General features: G+C 35.2%; 2 protein-coding genes across 9 annotated transcripts; both read right to left on the bottom strand.

The window, feature by feature from the left end:
* Positions 1–3,565: 3,565 nt before the first annotated feature.
* Positions 3,566–7,479, bottom strand: LOC107946627 (calcium-dependent mitochondrial ATP-magnesium/phosphate carrier protein 2). Of its 2 annotated transcripts, XM_016881037.2 has the most exons (5): positions 7,112–7,449; positions 6,410–6,981; positions 4,534–5,319; positions 4,290–4,380; positions 3,566–4,200 (listed from the first exon to the last, which is right to left on the bottom strand). In XM_016881037.2, exons 2-5 carry the CDS (start codon positions 6,855–6,857, stop codon positions 4,008–4,010), a joined length of 1,518 nt encoding a protein of 505 aa, XP_016736526.1. In that variant the 5' UTR covers positions 6,858–6,981; positions 7,112–7,449; the 3' UTR covers positions 3,566–4,007. The 2 variants fall into 2 exon arrangements, with proteins under 2 accessions (XP_016736526.1, XP_016736525.1); XM_016881036.2 differs by having other exon boundaries at positions 6,410–7,479.
* An 8,629-nt stretch (positions 7,480–16,108) lies between these two features.
* On the bottom strand, positions 16,109–18,936 carry LOC107946625 (uncharacterized). Of its 7 annotated transcripts, none has more exons than XM_016881031.2 (5): positions 18,708–18,936; positions 17,223–18,078; positions 16,968–17,126; positions 16,586–16,867; positions 16,109–16,458 (listed from the first exon to the last, which is right to left on the bottom strand). In XM_016881031.2, exons 2-5 carry the CDS (start codon positions 18,072–18,074, stop codon positions 16,321–16,323), a joined length of 1,431 nt encoding a protein of 476 aa, XP_016736520.1. In that variant the 5' UTR covers positions 18,075–18,078; positions 18,708–18,936; the 3' UTR covers positions 16,109–16,320. The 7 variants fall into 7 exon arrangements, with proteins under 7 accessions (XP_016736520.1, XP_016736522.1, XP_016736521.1 ...); XM_016881033.2 differs by having other exon boundaries at positions 18,727–18,936; XM_016881032.2 differs by having other exon boundaries at positions 18,737–18,936.
* Between the last annotated feature and the right edge of the window lie 403 nt (positions 18,937–19,339).

Below are 19,339 nucleotides of genomic sequence, written 5' to 3'. Positions count from 1 at the left end.
CAATATAAATATATAATATAATTATTTTTAAGTTTAAATTTAAATTTAAATTCAAGTATTTGAAATTCATCTCCTCATTTTTTTCAAATGCAATTCATTTAGTTATTTTAATATTTTTCTTGTTCTTTTTTTTTAAAATTTTTTTACCAAATTAAAATTTAATTATTGTTTTATTTTTTTATTTTTTCAATTCATGCCGTGGCGAATTTAGGGGTTGGAAGGGCACCAACCCTTAAAATGGAATTTTTTTCATTTAGATTCTTTATACTTTATAAAATTTTAAATTAGTAATGATAAAATTACACTTTGGCTCCCTCAAAAATGATAAAAATTTAATTTAACCCTTTAAAAATTATAAAGATATAAGCTATTAAAATAGTGAAATTAAATTTTTACTGTCGTAAAAATATATGATTTAATTTTGGTCCCAAAATTTTTTAGATTCGCTCTTAAATTCATGTTATATGCAATTTATTAAGTTGGAATTATTTTTATTTAAGATATAAACTCATTTTCTTTAGAACCTAATAACATATGATAACGACAACCATAATTATTATTTAAGAAAATTATACATTTGCTTATTGTATTACATTTTATCGATTATATTTTCTTAATTTTTAATTAATTATTATAAGTGTGTTTCCATTATTAATTATTTATTAGTTGAGAAAAGTTAACATTTTGTATATTATTATCTATTTTTTTTTTCTATATTTTCATGGTTAATTTTTTAATAATTTTTTCCATTTTTATTTAATAAAATATACTTTTAGATCATCTTACCTTCTATCAACCAAATAAAAAAATTTACGTTACATTCTAATATACTAAGTAATCTTATATTTTGGTAATTCTATTATCAATGAACCAATCGCTCCTAAAATTTACTTTCCTACAAATAATAAAAAATTATTCTTTTAATAATTGGTAGAATAGTTACATTTCCATGTAAATAGAAAGAAAAGAAAAGAAAAAAAGCAAGCCAAAATTAGGCTTCCTTTCATTTGAGTTTTCGGTATTAACTTATTCATAGTAAAAAAATATAGTGTTAGCTTTGAAATTTTAAGTTTTTTATATAACAATATTTAATATAAATTTTATTATCAAGACATTTAGTGAAAACATTATTGAAAATATCTTTTAAAAATTTCAAAACTCGAAACATGTTTTAAATGTTTTTGAGTTAATATCAAGTTATTTTGGAGTGTTTAAGTGTTTCTAAAACAATTTGGTGGTCAAGTAAATTTGTAGTCATAGAACAAAACAGAAGGCAAGGGTATTGATACATATCTCAAAATATGGATACCTTAATGTTACAACAGCAACTAATATCTATTTTTTAAAGGAGGGATGACACCCATGTTGTAGGACCACTTTTCATTTGCAATAGCTCTATAGACTATTTTCTCCCCATCAACTCCAAATAGCTAGATTTCATTTGATACAAACACTCATCAAGAATGTTTCCATACATAAAAGAAATTTTTGAGTATCAATTTTATTTCTTCATTTGATTCATTCTCTTACATATGGTCTCTTAGAGCTTATTATTAAATTTTCATAGGTTTCAAATCTTTACACATTCTCTATTAAAAACTTTACTATTATAACGAAATGTTGTGATAGTGAGTGATTATTGTATACGACTAAATTGTTAAATATTTTACAATAAAATAACTTAAAACATGTTGGTCCTTATCATCACACAATTTAGGGATGTAAAATCTATACCACCTCTATTAAGTTTAGGAGAATAGCTCTTCAAACTTCAATTGTTAATCCAAGGAACCAATCATGAAGGGAAAAAAAAGTTGTTTTATATTTTCAAATATTATTTGTTAAAATCTCCCACTAATTTTGGATTAGTGCCAATCCACAAAGATTCTCAGATCTCACCATTTTCCATGATGGGGTAAGACTAAAACTAGTAAGTGGACGGTCCAAAGTAAAAGGGCATATCTCCTTCAATATTCTTGTTTACATTTTTTTTAATACATATTCTTTCATTTCTGGCCATGACTTTGCTTTAACTAACTTTTCCATTTGTTTATGGTTTCAGTCTTTTTTTTGGACCCCTTCATTGGAGAGGGAACCTTTTCTCAGCTATCTTTTACATATTATTATACAACTCATACGTTACTACCATATACTTTTAGCCATTTGAACTCACTACATGAATATAAAGATAAATTTGCTTAATTACATTGCTGCTTTTATATCTTTCCTATGAGAAGCTGGTATATGTAGAAGCATAAAAGAAAAAGAAAAAGAAAAACCTGAATAATATATGTAAACCATTGTCAAAGTTTTGTACTTTCAACAAGTGATAAGTACTTGACGAGATATTTTTACTTTATAAATTTATTGTCTCTTCATGCATTTAGATTTTCAACAATACTAGAGTTGAAACCCTCGACAAAACTGATATAAGAAAAGAGTAAATCCAAGGAGGCTATGCATGTAACATGAAGTACTCACCATGATTTATGCAAAAGCAAGAGAAAAGTAAATATTCTTAGTGGAAGATAAGATGACCCAATGAAGGAATTATACCAAAGGGGACCACTGCAAATTTGACACCTTGGTTTGATCTGCTTTCCTTTGTCTTTTTTCTTCTTATTCTTTTTCTTTTAAAAAAAAATCCAAAGAAACCTGAAATGTTGGACTTCTGACACAGGTTTAAACACTTCTCAAAGGTGTATATAAAGATACAGGTTGTTGCACAAACAAAGGCAATGCAATGCAATAAGTTGTTTTTGTTTCTTCTGTCTGAGTTTTGAGCTCAAACTTTGAGACCAAAAACATGTGGAGAAAGAAGAAGAAGAAGAAGAAGAAGAAGAAGAACACTGCAACCATTATTAACCATCCCTCTTCTGCCTACTCCTCGTAGAGGATTTGAAAGGGGGCTTAAAAGGCAAGTCATTTGAGGCAAAGGGAAGGCCATGCCTTTCTTTCTATTTTTACTTTTTTCTGTCTTATCTTCATTTCTGCATCTTTGTTTTCAGTCAGAGTTCAGATCAAAATGAGCATAAAACACATGAAAAAAGTCGAAATTTGTAGCAGATTAATTGGTTGTTCCAGGCTGTTTTATGTTTTTTCCCCTCAAAGTTTGTTGAACAAAAATGGTTGGTTGTACGTCTGCTATTTCAGCTGAATAATTAGTGCTTCATTGCTTAGATTTCTTTCAGCTGACAAATTGGGTGGGTTTGAAATGTTTCAGATTATGAATAAATTGTTCTTCATCAAAACATGTAATCTTACAAAACATCGTCAGGTTCATTAATTGTCAGTTCAGTCTTACATAAGTTAGCAGATACTCATGGCGGCTCTAATGTGGAAGACAAAATCTCCACCCTATTTCGTTTATAAAAGACATGAATTCTTGCTCCAACTCTTCGCTTCTCTTTAACTACTACTCGTCCTCAACAAAACAAATTAAACAGAGACTGATCCGGGCATGTTGGGTGTTTTTCATGAAAGCTAACAATATCTGATTTCATGTTAAATGGAAAAAATTGTGACTAAAACAGCCATAAAATCAGTTATATAGTCAACAATATCATTAAGAAAAAGCTATGACTATGTTCTTAACAAATAGAATGCATATCAAAGACAGATCAATCCATTTCATAACCTATAACTTCAATAAATCAATTTCTATGAGATGAGAGATCCCCTTCATCTCCTGCATCCGACTCGAACACGATATGAACAAGAGGGGCAAAAGAAGAAAAAATTGAACAGTATCATACCTATTGATTTCGAAGACCGACATAATTATGTCATATAAACCCGATTCTCAACATTTCGTTTTGATAAGCCTGGTCTAAAAAAATTTTACTACAAAACTATGTACCTCATTCTCTGAAGGGGAATTATCACCTAACTCAAAATAATCATCTTACTCATTTAATCATCTTATTATCATTGTATTCGTCAACTCTAACTTCGGTTCTGCGATAAATATAAGGGAGCTAGGCCCGACTGCAGAACTCCTGTGGACTCTAGTCAAGTTCTAGACTCTTTTTCATAGCCTCATAAACCAAATATGTAATGCTTGCAGCTGGGACAACTTTGAGAAGATTAGGAAATAGTCCTTTGTAAAAACCTCTATAACCTTCATTCCGAAAGGTTTTCCAAAATACGTCAGACATTCCATTATACGCAACACCTGAGGTAGTGCGTTGAGCTTGCATTCTGTGAGAACAAAAAAAGAAACTAGTTACGATGATGTACGGATGAATCTGAATGACCAGAAAAAGAATTTCTACACATTATAATCATACCTCGTTCGAATAACCTGCAAAGGATAAACACAGGTTGCTCCTAAAGCTCCAGAAATTGTTCCACAGCCTAATTGCACAAGAGGACCGGGTTCTATAAGACGGAGAAAGAGTCATCAGAAAGCAAATTGGGTAAGAAATTCAGAAGAAACACACAAATTAATGAAAAATGAAAAACCAGAAAAGAAGATATAAGAAAAAGAGCAAAAAACAAGCATAAAATAAGAGAGGCAGATAGTATAAATACCACTATCTTGAAGAATATATGACCTCGAAAAATCTTTCAAGGTCTCATAGACGGTAAGGTCGATGCCAGCATATGGGATAATCCCAAGAAGAGAAGGCACAAGACCTTTATAAAATGCTCGAGGACCCTCTTGAACCCATATATCCTTAGTTAATTTCCCCAGCTTGGGAGGCTTTCCACCTTCCGAAGCACAAGTCTGTAATCGAGTTTTTACGAGATCCATTGGGTAGATAGCACATTGTGCCACAGCACCGGCTACTCCACCAGCAAAAAGTCTCCCACTAGCACCTATATCACCCTTCTTATCCCCTCTACTGTCTCCTATTACAGTCTTTAACATTTCATAGGCATAGAACTTTATAGCACTTTCAGGAGCTACTTTCACAACATTTAACCCATTACCACGGAAAAACCCCAAAATACCATCTTCCTTCAATATTTTTCTTACAGCTGGCAGAATATCAGCATTTGTAGTTTGCACTTGTAAAACAACCTTCAGGCGATCGAGAGGAGCAGTTGCAGTGCGAGAAGCTGCTCCGGCTATTCCTCCTGCAATAAAATACTTGCTTCTCTTAACATGTGTACTGATGCCCTGGGGAATAACAGCTGTTTCTCCGATATCTACAAGGCAAACCTTTTCCCAATGATGATAGATGTTCTCCATAGTAGCTTCATGAGGATAGAGTAGAAGGAAATCTCTCCATTCTTCAAATGTTATAATTCCATTGTTGTCCTTATCAACATGCTCTACAAATCGTGCAAGTTCCTCATCATCGATACAAATCCCTGCAAAATACAAACTGCCAGGGCTTATAAGATGAAAACAACTGTTATTACAACCATGGAAACAACCAGCCCCTCAGCATCCAGCAAAAACAAACTGACACAACTTTTATACTGACAAGAAACTGTCTCTTGATATCAAGCCAGACAAACACTTTCCTTAAATGGCGGCAAACTCTCTTGAAAGCTTGCATAGATCCTTACTGGCCAAACTGTAGGATTTGCCGAGGCACCTCAACAAATGCAGATGCATTCATAAAGGAAATATAAACAAAAAAAAAAAAAGATACAGATTCTGGTCTGACAGATTTTGGAGGAAAGAAACACCCTTTAGAAGCTCCTTTAAAATAGAATGGACATACCGTTCAGATTTCAGCTAAGCAAAATTTGGCTCAGAATAATTTGTAAGAAAAAGAACACAAACTTGAACAAGAGAACATCAAAATAATAATAATAATAAATTCCCAGTTACCTTCTTTTTGTTTCTGTTGATTTAAGAACTAAAATATGAAAAGTTCAATATTCAACACCATGGCAAACACATCGGGCATGTGAAGCTTTATAACCTCTCACAATATTAGACGGGTTTTGAACAGTCCCAAGATACACCATTGCAAACATGGGCTTTTACATAACAAACCAGCAGAGGCAGCTTCCTAACACCTAACTGTAAGTTACTCCAAATTCGGTTTAGAAATTTGAGCAAGACAACGCATTCCCACAACTCGCAATGTAACCTATCCCCAACACAAACATACCGGAAGAATTCAAATTGCCAACCGAATTAATGCATTTGGATGAATAAGGCTATCTACTTTCCTTAAAGGTACCAAACTGCGGTTTGATTTACAAAACACTGCAAAAGCAATTTCTCCAATCTCACAATGATGGCAAGTTTTTGGAGCAAAAGGGGCAATAGGAAGATTGAAAGCAACATTTCTCAATTTATAAGCAAACTTTATAATGATTTCACTATCAACCCCAATTAATGCAACTACCTCACCACACCAATCAAACATGTCAAGATAAAGAAAACAAAACCAAGAAAAATAAATTAATATAAAAAATACTATAAAAAAGGAGCATAGCATACCAGCCTTAACAAGCGCATCCCAAAGCTCCTCAGGCAAAATGCACCCATTGTGCTCCACATCAATAGCTTGGAAAATCCTATAAAGTTCAAGCTCTTTGTCATCCATATACCTTTTAAACTCTTGATAATCCACGCGCCCATCTCTGTTTGCATCGCAGACTTTCAACAGATCGTTGGCGTACTTATACTCGGCCGGAATCTGCAAAGCCGAGAGACCCTTTTCGATCTGACCGTAATCCAAGAATCCCACATTGGCTGCATCGAAAAAGTTGAACAAACTCCGAATCCTTAAATCCCTTTCCTCCTTCGTCTCGCGTAATGCCAAGAGAACGTGATCCATTGAGACGGGTCCCTTCTTTTTGACGGGGTTGCTACATCCGGCTTCGGATTTCGCTTCCATTTTAGGCAAGCCTACATGTTCCACGCCCTGCCCTGCTGCGCCAGGCATAACAACAAACACCAAAACGATGACGTTTACGATTTACCTTTAATCCGAAAATCACTTATTTTTCTGTGAATGTTGTTGTATCTCGGCACTGTTCTCTGCAATCATGGAGCTTCGAAGGGAAGATCTGTTTTTTAATTAAACCGGAAACAAACAACAGAAATAAATAAGTAGCCTTTTTTTTTCTTTATTCCTGCTTTTTTTTAAAAAAAAGGGGTACAAATAATATACCCAAGAATCAATTAAGGAAAGGATACAAAAAAATTGACTGGAATTAGTGAGAGAAATAAAAGAGGTAGACTTTTTTTTGGGGTAGGGGAGGTCAAAAAAGAAGGAAAAATAGTCAAAACTCCAAAGGAACAGGCTTATAAAATAAAAAAGAATGGGGATGAATTCCAAGTAGTTTAAATGCTGTGTTTTGTTTTTCTGTTCCAAATATCAAATTCAATCAAAGAAAACAATAATAGAGCGGGATTGAATGAAGGAAGGAAAAAGAGGGCGGTTCTAAGGAAAGGGGGAGAAAGAGAAATTGGGAAAATACACGTGCAAGATTATTGAAGGTAGAACAAAGAGTATGGTTCAAATTCCCAACTTTGAAAACCCAAGGTCCAGATGATGAGATAACACGTATTCCCCCCCCCCCAAAGCTCTTTAAACAATCAAAATTAATTAAGCATTAACTGAGTCGGGATAAAATTAAAGGCTAAAACACCATTAAAAGCTCCTTTTTTTTTTTTTTAATTTATCGAAATAGGTTCGGTATTTTATTATTTATCAGAATGACCATTTTTCTCGAGAGCGCGCCAACGTCAGCGCGATGTCAGGGGACATGATAGAAAAACATGTCCTTAAAGGCGCGCTTTGCCTATGTGGACATAAATCGCTCCCTCAAGGGCGCGTTTTGCTGCCACATAAGCGCTCCCCTAGGGACGCGTTTTGCCCGTTTCTTCCACGTTAGGTTTTGGGTTTTTAGAGTTAGGATTAGGGTTTTTAGGATTTTTAGGGTTTTGGAGAAAAAGTAACGAATAAGGGATTAGGGTTTAAGGTTTCTTAATTAAATTAATTATAATTTTTTCAAAATTGGATTAGGTTTTGTGTTTATAGTTTTTTAAGAAAAAATCAATTAAATTAGGGTTTAGGGTTACATGAGTAATTTAATTAAAAATTTATTAAGAAAATCGCTCCCACGTGGACGCGTTTTTGATACAGTAGGTCCTGAAAAAATAATTTCGATTTGACGTTTCTGAGCAAATAGTATAAAAAACGCTTCAAGCAGGATGCTTTATCAGAAGAATTTCTAAAATCGCTCTCACGTGGACGCGCTTTTGCTACAGTAGGTCCTGAAAAATAATTTCGAGTTGACATTTCTGAGCAAATAGTATAAAAAATGCCTCAAGTAAGATGCTTTATCAGAAGAATTTTTGAAATTGCTCCCACGTGGACGCGCTTTTGCTACAGTAGCATGTTTGGGTTGAGGCTATAAATGAGGCAAGAAATGTTCTCAGATTGCATAAGTTACAGCAAAAACAATTTAGAGAGGCTAAGAATGTTAGAAATTAAATATGAGTGAACGTATTAGTGTTGTTATTTACTATGATGGTGAGGTTTGCCACACCGAGAACGGTGTTGTTTTTTATCAGAGAATACAGTGCAACTGATTTTTAACCAGAACATAGATTTGACAGAACTTCGTAAAAGAATTAGGCGTAAAATTTTCAGAACGACACCAATGAAAGTTTTGTTTATTACGTATCGATTTTATTCTTCTGTTGATCCGGTGACATATGACTTGTTCGACATAAAAGGTGCTCGTAGCTTGGAGGCAATGGTGCAAACCTATCTTGCTAGTGGAATACCTTATATTGAGTTATATGTACAATTTACATCGCCAAATTATGTACTTGTGATTGGTGTTTGAGAGGTATACACGACCCCTAGCCGACACTCGGTTAGTGGGTTACAAAACACGGAACAGCCCATGTTTGGTAGCGGTGTGGAATGCACATCCCCTGCAAGATACTCTATCGGTGAATGGGACATGTACGTCGGTGGCTCGATGTGTGATGCTGGAAATACGTATTGGGGAACGACATCAAGTTCTAGTGGTTGGCAATCTACATTTAATTGGGGACGTTATGAAATGCCTAGAAGAAGGGATGATGTACCCCCTACGACGTCCACCGGTGAGGGGACCTCGTACATTGCAGATGATGCTGGGTTAGAACATGACTCCGATGTGGATCCACCTCGAGAGCCCGGGCCCGATGGTGCAGAAGTTGGCTTATTTTCTGAACCGGAGCCTATTCCAACAGAACCTGAAGATGCTGAAAGGAATTCAAAAGAAGAAGAAAATCCACGATTCAGAGCATACTCACCTCCAGCCCACATGCATAATGTCGATCTGCCTGCAGATGATGCGTTGGAGTTTCTAGAGCTACCACACCGGTTGCGTGATCGTACAAGTTCGGGGCTAGATTCAGGTGAATTTGAAGTTGGTAATCAATTTTCCAACAATGATAGTTTTATTGGTGCTTTGAAACAACATAACATCACCAACGGCGTTAACTACTACGTGGTTAAATCTAAATCTGATAAGTTTAAGGTAAAGTGTGCCGTGCAAGACGACACATGTTCATGAAAAATCTACGCCTCGTTGAGGAAAAGGACAATGTTGTGGGAGATAAAAAAGTACAAAGGTCCACATACATGTGCTACAGGTACAGTATTGACGGTTTTTGAATAATACTGTTATTATGTAATGTTGTATTATTTAATGTACTCCATTTTATAGGTGTTTCATAAGATCATCCCAAGATGGATTCAGCTATGTTAGCTAGCTTGATACTACCTACGGTGAAGGCAGATCCCAAGACTTTAGTGCCGGTCTTAATTGCCAATATTCGTAGCCAAATGAGTACACGCCCTCTTACTGTAAGGCTTGGATAGCTAAGCAGAAGGCGTTGGAGAATATGCATAGTAGGTGGGAAGATTCATATAATGAAATATGGTAGTGGTGCCAAGTGCTAGAGAGATACGTCTTAGGTTGCATCACAGACCTTGAAATCGAAAATGGGTACTACAACGACCGATTGTTACGTGGATGCCAAGTGTTCAAACGCCTATTTTGGACCTTTAAGTAATGCCGAGACGCATTTCCATACTGCAAGCCATTGGTACAAATTGACGGTACCTTTATGTTTGGTAGGTATACACATTGGCTATTGCTTGTAGTGGCACAGGATGACGGTGGGAGAATTCTTCCAATCGCGTTTGCAATAACACCGAGGGAGTCATCTGATGACTGAGATTTTTTTCTATCTAGGTTAAGGAGGCATGTGTGCCCCCAACCTAATAGCTGTGTTATTTCAGATTGAGGTACAGGTATACTAGCTGCATTTGATCGACAGGGAAGCTTATGACAGCGCACACACCATCGATATTGCCTAAGGCACGTTGCTTCCAACTACTACAGGTAATATTCATCTAAGAGAGAATGATAACAAGTAACCAACATGGGTATTTAGTCTCTATTAATATTATTTCGTTTGTCATTTTGAATTTATTGTAAATGAAAAAGTGGTATGTAATATTCGCTATGAACTTATATTGGCAGGGTATGAAATAAATAAAGACCGTTTTCATGAGATGTTGGCAGTTCTGCATTCAATTAACAGCGAAGGCACGGACTATCTTTGCAAAATATGTTTCGAATAGTGGGCACAAGCATATGACGACGGTCTACGATATGGTCATATGACCTCAACCCTAGCTGAATGCATAAATTCTATTATAAAAGAAACGCGCCATCTACCAATAACATTGGTTGTGCTAGAGACATATTTTCGTTTGGCGGCGCTATTTCCAAAGCGAGCAGCGAGTTATGCAGGTCAGATGCAGGGAGGCTATGTATGGTGCAGTAAGGTAGTGCAATAAATTAACAAGGCCAAGGCTCGGGTGAACACCATGCACATAGTGTGTCACAATTGAGACAACTTATGGTTTCGCGTGACAGAGTTTGACAGATTGCACCAAGGTATTATTGGCGGGCAATATCGTGTACACTTGCGAAATAGGACTTGCGACTATGGAATGTTTGATGCACTTCGTTATCTATGCGCTCATGTAATTGCAGCTTGTCAGAATCTCAGTCTGGATCTGATGAGCTATGTCGATGAAGTGTACAAATTAGAAAACATGTACAACGTCTAGAGACATGTTTTCCTACTAGTCCCAGATGAACGTAAGTGGCCGCCCGTATCGCTTGCTCCTTTTAAGCTATTACCAGATAGAGAATTGCGTTGCAAATTGAAGGGCCGACCTTCCTCAACTAGAATACAAAACAATATGGATATCCGAGAAACAGTCAGTCAAGGCAAGTTGTACAGATGGTGTAGGAATCCAGGCCATACAAGTCGATCATGCCCAAATCGCAATAGTTAAACGTCTTTGTAAACAACTTTGTATTATTAAGAATATTTTCCTATTTTGTGAAAAGAAATAATGCCAAGTGTTCAACATATTGAATTATTTAAAATAATTTTTATTATTAAGAATATTAACTATTTTGTATTTTATTAAATGAAATAATATTAAAATATTCAAAATAAACTATTTTGTATTTTATTACTTCAAATAATATCAAAATATTCAAAATAAACTATTTTGTATTTTATTACATTAATATAAACTATTTTGTACAAATAAATAAAAATAAAAATCAATCTCCGTGCCTATCGGATTCAATGCCACATGGCGGTCGTCGACGGTTACGCGCTGGATTCCTTCTTTGCCCAACTTCCAGCGGGAGTTGTGGTTACTCCGGCGGGAATTCTGGTTCATCCAGTAGGGGATCTGGTTGTCGGTGCTGGGACGATGAGCCACCTTGGTAGAGTAGTGAATATGGAGGTGTTTGCATCACCAACGGCGAAGGTGTTTGAAACTCATACAGTGATAGAGTTTGGTAAAAAGAAGAGCTCCTCGATGCCCCCTCTTGTGATCTCTCATACAACGATGGCCTATACATCGGCGGTCCACTCGGCGTATTCGAAAATGGAGATGAACCGGGCCATTGACTCTAACCTGCCATAAAACTAGGAAAAGGAAACATATAAGAGTTAGGATACATAAAAGGGTTAGGATACGCACCTGGCATCATCTAAAAAGGCTGTGCCGTGGGTATCGTTGGTTGAACTGTTGGGTCAGGTTACTGTGTCAGTGCTGTAGCTGTGCCTGATGAAGTTATGGGCGCTGATGATGGACCGGATGAATTTTTGGGCCTCATTGATGGGTCTGCACCGTCATCTATTCTTCTTGGATTTAAAGGGTCACGTTGTTCCCTTTGGATACACAATTGTTGCTGCCTCTCCTATGGCGAGAGTAAATACAGCTTGCCATGGATCCTAAACCATGGCATGTATTCCGGCATGCATGCTAACTCTGGAACGATGATCGGTTCCCGAGTAGGTATATAGTCATATCGATCTTCCCACATCTGGATGTAGTGTGACCAGAATCTTGGCCAATCCGTATGCAATTACCGTAGGTCAATTTTGTGATGATCATCCAACACCTAAGCTGACGCGGGAATTAATTTTTGGAATCCAAATTGCCGTAATACCCTGTCCGACTGGTGCATCTCCACAGTCACAAAGTTGACCAATGGGACTTTCACATGCCAATCGTTTGGATTTTGCAAGTACTCATTCGGAATTACTGCCCGAATCGCCGGATTCTCGTATGATGTCCTTTCAAACTATATGACCATGATGGAAATATTAGTTATGTACTAAATACTAAATACCAATCGACTTACTTGTACTTCCGACCGTTGGTCCAATAGAAGCCGTATATCTTCAAGAAAGGTAGGTAATCGAGCATAACTTGCCGGATGGTTCCACCTAATTAAATAAATTTTTAGCATTCGATTATATTTTAAATCTATGTAATAATTATAAAATATAATATAAAATTTACCTCGTTATAAGTCAGAATGTATACGGGTGGTCCACTTGAGGACGTAAAAATGGAAAGCGAAACCGTGTCCATGACTGCAGTAGTGACAAGCAACCTCTGATTTTCGCTTTATTCGGTTGTGCCGGGCGCCCCGCACATCTCCCGGCACAATATTGCCAACACGGCAGACCCCCAGCTAAATTCACCAGCTGCTCGAAAATCAACGAGTTTCAGCATCCATCTTAGATGCACGAGGTTCCGTGACAAGTCCGGCATCAGATAACCTCTAATTATCTGAAGAATGTATGCCCGAGCATATATGATTCTTTCTATTTCGGTTGAATCATCATTCGGATCCGGGAATGTGTCTCATAACCAGCACATCTTGATTCGACCTCCGTTAATATTCTTTGGAATAGCGCTCAATAGCTCGTAGCATACCGCTCCCCAATCACCAGATTGAATAGACCCGGTGACTGCGTACCCCTCCATTGGTAACCCCAATTGCATATTGACATTTTCCAAAGTGATAGTGCACTCTCCACATGGAAGATGGAATGTGTGCGTCTCGGGTCTCCACCTCTCAATCAACGCACTGATGAGTTTCAGGTCCAACTTGCATCGCCGGCCTACTGTCGCCACATGCCAAAAACCCGCCTCCCGCAGGTAATTCTCTACCAACGGTGATGGAGGACCATGCATATTGCGAATATAACATTGCAATATCCGATCTACAGACTTTTATAACAAATAATAAAATAATAATTATTTAAAATTACATAAATAAAAAATCCTAAATAATATTTAAAAATTAAATTTAACACTTACCATTTTCATTTGTTCCACGGATATATTTTGTCATCAAGACGAATCAATTCCCTGGCCATTGCTAAATTGGTCAAAAATTTTACGATTTAAAAAAAGAATTCAAAAAAATAAAATTTAAAACTATTTTAAAAATAATTAAAAATTTGAAGCTCTTTTAAATAGGAATTTGAGAGGAATTTGAGAGAATATTAGAGAGAAATTGAGAGAAATGATTTAGTTGTGAAAAAGAATGAAGGTTGGGGGGGTTTTATAGTTTTTTTTTACCGTTGGGGGGTCACCAACTGTCAAAAAAGTAGCCGTTGCTACTGTTCACACGCGGGTAAAACGCGTCTCCAGAGGAGCGCTTACGTGGCAACAAAATGCGCCCTTGAGGGAGCGATTTATGTCCACGTAAGCAAAGCGCGCCCTTAGGGACACATTTTTCTGCCACGTCCCCTGACATCGCGCTGATGTGGACACGCTTTCGGGGAAAATGGGTCATTCCGGTAAATAATAAAATACCGGGCCCATTTCAATAATTTTTTTAAAAAAAGGGTTTTTTCTTGTATTTTGCCCAAAATTAAAATATATGGGCTTTGCCTTCCAGGAACACAACCTCAGTTCGTTGAGGCTTGGACTACCACCCCAGCTGCTCAGTGCTTAAATATTTTAGAAATATATTACTTGATTTTTTCATGTATTGTAATTAAAATATTGTGTGATTATATATAACTTGAAAGTGATTTTTTAAATGAAAGAATTAGAAGATTAAATTCTTGAAAATAAAAGTAAAAGGACTGCGTTTCAAATATACAAAGTGTAGAAATTTAGAGTCATGATTCTTTGAACCAAACAAGTCAATCAAACCCAAAATTGACCGAGGTATTAATCGGAAAAAAGACATCTGACCGGTTAATCCACGAACCCTAAACCTCAGGCTAGAAAATTGATTAAATTTCTTTTAATGATTTGTTTAATTCAATAATACAAACGAATGACTGAGTAATCTAATTTAAAAAATTTGTAAACGTATTCTTGTAACGAAGTAGCTCCAAATCCCTTAAAATTTTATTCTCATAAAGTCATAAAAGGTCCACAATATGTCCATTTTATTTAGTAAAATAATTTTCAATTTACTTGAAGTGATCTTTTACTTAGAATTTTGCGTTAGATTTTTTATTTAGTATTTGATGTAAATAAAGTTGTTGAGGTGAGCTGAGTGGCTGTTGAGCAGTAAATGGGCTTAAATCATTCATTGTTTTCAATCCAGGTGAATAAATCTCCCATGTTTATTTCTTTATTTTCTTATTTGCGTTCAAACATTTGTTTGAATAATTAAACACTTGCCTAAACATCTATTTCAACATCAAGCTAGACAGAGAGAGCAAACTGAGGTGTTTACCATTAATGATTTGTAACCGTTGAAGCCGGTGTTGGGCTAAAATTATTATTATTTATTTTTAACATTTGAATTAAAATATTTGAAAAGAAATAATTTGTTGTTTCATTTATCAATCTTAAAATAATTAAAGATTTTAATAACAATAAAAATCAATTGTTATTAGATTTATGTTCAAATTTTAACACTAAATCATTTTTTTAACCCATGCGTATGTTTATTTAATCTTCATGCACATTTATTTACCTTAATATTTTAGGTTAAAAAATTATAATTATATATTAAATTATTATTATCCACTAAAATCATAATTTCTACATAATATAAAATAATTTTATTATAACTTTTATCTATTAAAATATTTGCAATTTTTTTTCATTGGTCAATAATGGCGTGACTATTAATTAGTTAAACATGATTACTCTTTCCAAATAAAATTTTAAAAAATGGATCATTTTAAAAGTTACTTATTGGAATAAACTTATCAATTAACAATTATAAGTTACAATATTTAACTATTTAAAAATATTTTAGTTTATATTAAAACGAGTAAGAGAACTAATTTAATGTTTTTCACTCACTATAAACTTCCATTTTGTCTGTAATGTTATTCCGATCAATTTTTTTTATTAAAAAGCTTATGTCTCAGTAATCCAACAATATTTTTTAAAAGAATTCATAAATTATAAAAAATCAATATTTCTTGCAAGTTAAAAAATATTTTTTTTCTGAAGTTACAATAATGCTAAGATTATTAAAAAATACATTAAATGCTTTTTTTTTTATGAAATTACAAAATGTTCTAAAAGTTTCAAAAAAAGAAATTATAATTTTAAAGGTCAACTTGAGCTTAAAAGCCTGATACAGGAGCTCCATTGGGATTGACTACACTACTTACTACTATTTTAATTCATTAATTATAAAACGTTGTTTTGCTCTCCTTATTTTGCGCATGATTTTCCAGAAATTTTTTCCTGCATGATTTGCACAGTTCATCTGAACGTAACGTTCAAAAGTTGCTAATATATACATATTATACATATCACTGGTTTTGAAAGAAACTATTAAAGCTAAACTGGTAAAAACTGAATACTTGTATTTTGAATCTTTTAGTGTATTATTCATGATTTGATTATTGTTGATTACATGCCAAATAGTAACAACCTACTAACAAGTTGAACTGCCTAACTGACTTGCAGCTGTACTCTTAACCATTTTGACAACTAAAATATATATGATACATATATATATCACTATTTTGACAACAAAATTACTGGAACTCTTGGATGCAATACAGAGCGGAGCTCATCACATCCTAATTGCTTCATAGCCATCTTCTCCCTCGCGTTTAAATTGATAATGAACGGCAAGAGCGATAACAGCTACCACACCAATCAAAGCTACCGCAGCCCAAAGGACTGTTACCACCATAATACTGTCCTGTGTCTGCATCAGATGATTGTTTCATTAAAACATTATAGGTTTCATCGAAGTTAACATTTGTATATTTGAAATAGTTGGACTAATGCATTTTCTTCGTCAATGTTTCACCATTTGGGAGTTGGAAACTTACTTGAACAACAGTGCGCAAGGTATGCATTGGCTTGGGCAAGTCATCCGCAACCAAAACGTAGAACAGCCCCATGACACCAGTATGATGTCTGATTCTACTGTAATTGAACTCCAAAATCAAAGTCTCCCCTTCAGATATCTCCACAGTTCCGGGTTTAGGATAGCAGGTGGTCATTCCTACAATGTAACCAGCTTCATTTCCCGGTTCTTCTCCTTTCCCATAAGTCGGTAATGAAGAACACATAAGTTGGCCATCCTCAAATTCACCAAAATCAAACAGACACTTTTTCGTCATCATCAGATCGCATGTATGCATACATACATATACATATACATTATATAATGGTATAAAAGTGATGCGCAGAAATAAGACATTTCAATACCTCTCTATAGAGAGCAGAACCAGTGCCACCTGAATGTTGGTGTGCAACACCGTATATGAGATAACCACCAAACAGCATGTCAAGGCTTATCCTTTTGGTGTCGATGCATCCATCATTGCCCAATCCAGTGGCATCACAAGATTCAATATTATATTCAATCTGCATCAAATGTATTCAATGATGATATTTCACAAGAAATTTTATTTGACAAAACAGAAATGGTGTTGCAGCACATAAACGAGATAGTTCATCTACCTTGCACTTGTGCTCTGCATTAATCTCAGTTGAACTAGGGATCCTTTTCCAACTATCAGTGATATCAAATATATAAATTTTAACAGGCAAGACGAACCTATCCATATCAATCCACTTCACAGTGTATCTAAGGTAAAGGGTTCTTCTAACAGCCTCAAACCCATGTTTCACCTTGCATTGGGTACGATCGTAACAACATAACAATCCTCCTTTATAGTATGGCCTCAAAGGTCTTCCATATTCATCGACCGTAACATTATACAGATCACAACGACATTCTGTACATCCCAACTTGTCTTCCGCACCCCTTGTATCAATTGCATGAACATTAAGCATCCATTGCTCCTCAAACCCTGAAGGAACTTCAGCAGGATTACCGACTTCTATTCCATATGGATCGGGAATATGAGTTGAAGTTTTCCGTGTCTCAGACCCGAGGCCAAAGAACTGACTAAGAATTCCATTCTGACAAATCCCACTGTTTCCCCCAGAAATATAGTCCGACCTGTTAACCTTTTTAAGGTCATCCAACTTCGATATTTCCACGCCTTTACGTACATAGTATCTAACAACAACCCAATGATGCAGGTACGTCTCGTGCAGTGGAACAGGATTCCCGGCCTCATCAATTACTTCTGCATCGAAACTTTTCAAGGCAATATGACCTTTCGGAAAGTCGACATTGAAATAGAACTTATTTTCCACGGATCCTGGTCCGAGCACGAACTTGGGTGACAAGAAAACAGCAGTATGTATCTTATTTTCATTTCCCCAAAAGGCATGTGAATATGGTAAACTTAACGTCACCAAAATCCCAACCAAAACTAACCATCCCGGATTATTACTTGCCATTTCCCTGTCATTTCAACAACTAGAGTCAAACCATACAATCTCTTCAAAGCTAACTATATATTTCACGTATTTGAACTAAAAAGTAAATGTAATAAGACAAGAGTTAGTTCTATGGGAGAGGGGATGAATTATCAGCAAGTTAATAAGATTATGCTGTAGTCACCAGTACCCGTGATGTAATCATTCGTACCAGATATATACATGTATCCGACCTTAATATCTAAGTACAGAAGCAACATAGTTTTTGGCAACAGTACATTGCAATAAAAGATTTTTAAAATAGTCAGTTGATAACTATTCATCTTCACCCAGTTTATTTTGATAGTTCTGAGGAACAATTTTGAAAGCAATATTTTTGAATCAGTATGCCTGTGTGTATACTACTAATGAAAACGAAATCAACCACCCAAACTGGAAAATTCCACCGGGGATTTCAGCAAATTACGAGTAAGTGCAATTTGGGGGAGGAAATACAGATAAGGGCAACTACCAAATCCATACATGAAAGCAATCCAAATGAAAAAGAAAACCCAAAGAAGGAAAACAAAATTTAAAGCTGCAAATCTTCAGAAAACCAGGAAATAAATAGGGACGATCAAACAAACAAACAAAACAAAACAAAACAAAGCGTACCAAAGCGTTCTGAGTTTACCGCTACTCACCCTTCAGCCACTACTCCACGAGCCACTCGTTTCTCTTCACATATTTAAGTTACACATCGATATGGGATGGGAATGGGAAATTGAACCTAACAAAATGCAAACATAAGCGATGACGCCAATAATTTGATTTTCTTTTTTAAGATTTAATTAAAGTTTTTCGGATGATTTAGCCATGACGATTTGGGATAAAATCTCCAAGATAATTGGACTGTTATCAAAACCATTAGTTTCCATTTATAACCAAGATACCTAAATTAGTTTATAATCCTATTAACCAACTCCAAACGGTAGTAGCAAGATTTAGGGTGTGCATTCGGTTAACCGATCTGAAATAGCTATAATCGAATTAACCGACCTTTTAAAATTTTTAACCGTTAATCGAACTGAAATTTTTTCAGTTAATTAGGTCGGTTAACCGAATTAACCAAAAATTATATAGTTTTTATTTTTGGTTAAAAATTAACTGAATTAACCGAATTACCCGAATTGAATCACTATATAATTAAAAATATTACATAAGTATTTGAACCATTACATAATTAAAAACATTATATAATTCTTGAAATTAGCACATAGTTGAAATGTAAGTCTTTAATATTCTGC

The sequence above is a fragment of the Gossypium hirsutum genome, chromosome D12 (assembly GCF_007990345.1).
Source record: "Gossypium hirsutum isolate 1008001.06 chromosome D12, Gossypium_hirsutum_v2.1, whole genome shotgun sequence".
Classification (NCBI taxonomy): Eukaryota; Viridiplantae; Streptophyta; class Magnoliopsida; order Malvales; family Malvaceae; genus Gossypium; species Gossypium hirsutum.
Note: the sequence above shows the minus strand (reverse complement) of the source record. Positions and strands in the feature narration are given on the sequence as shown.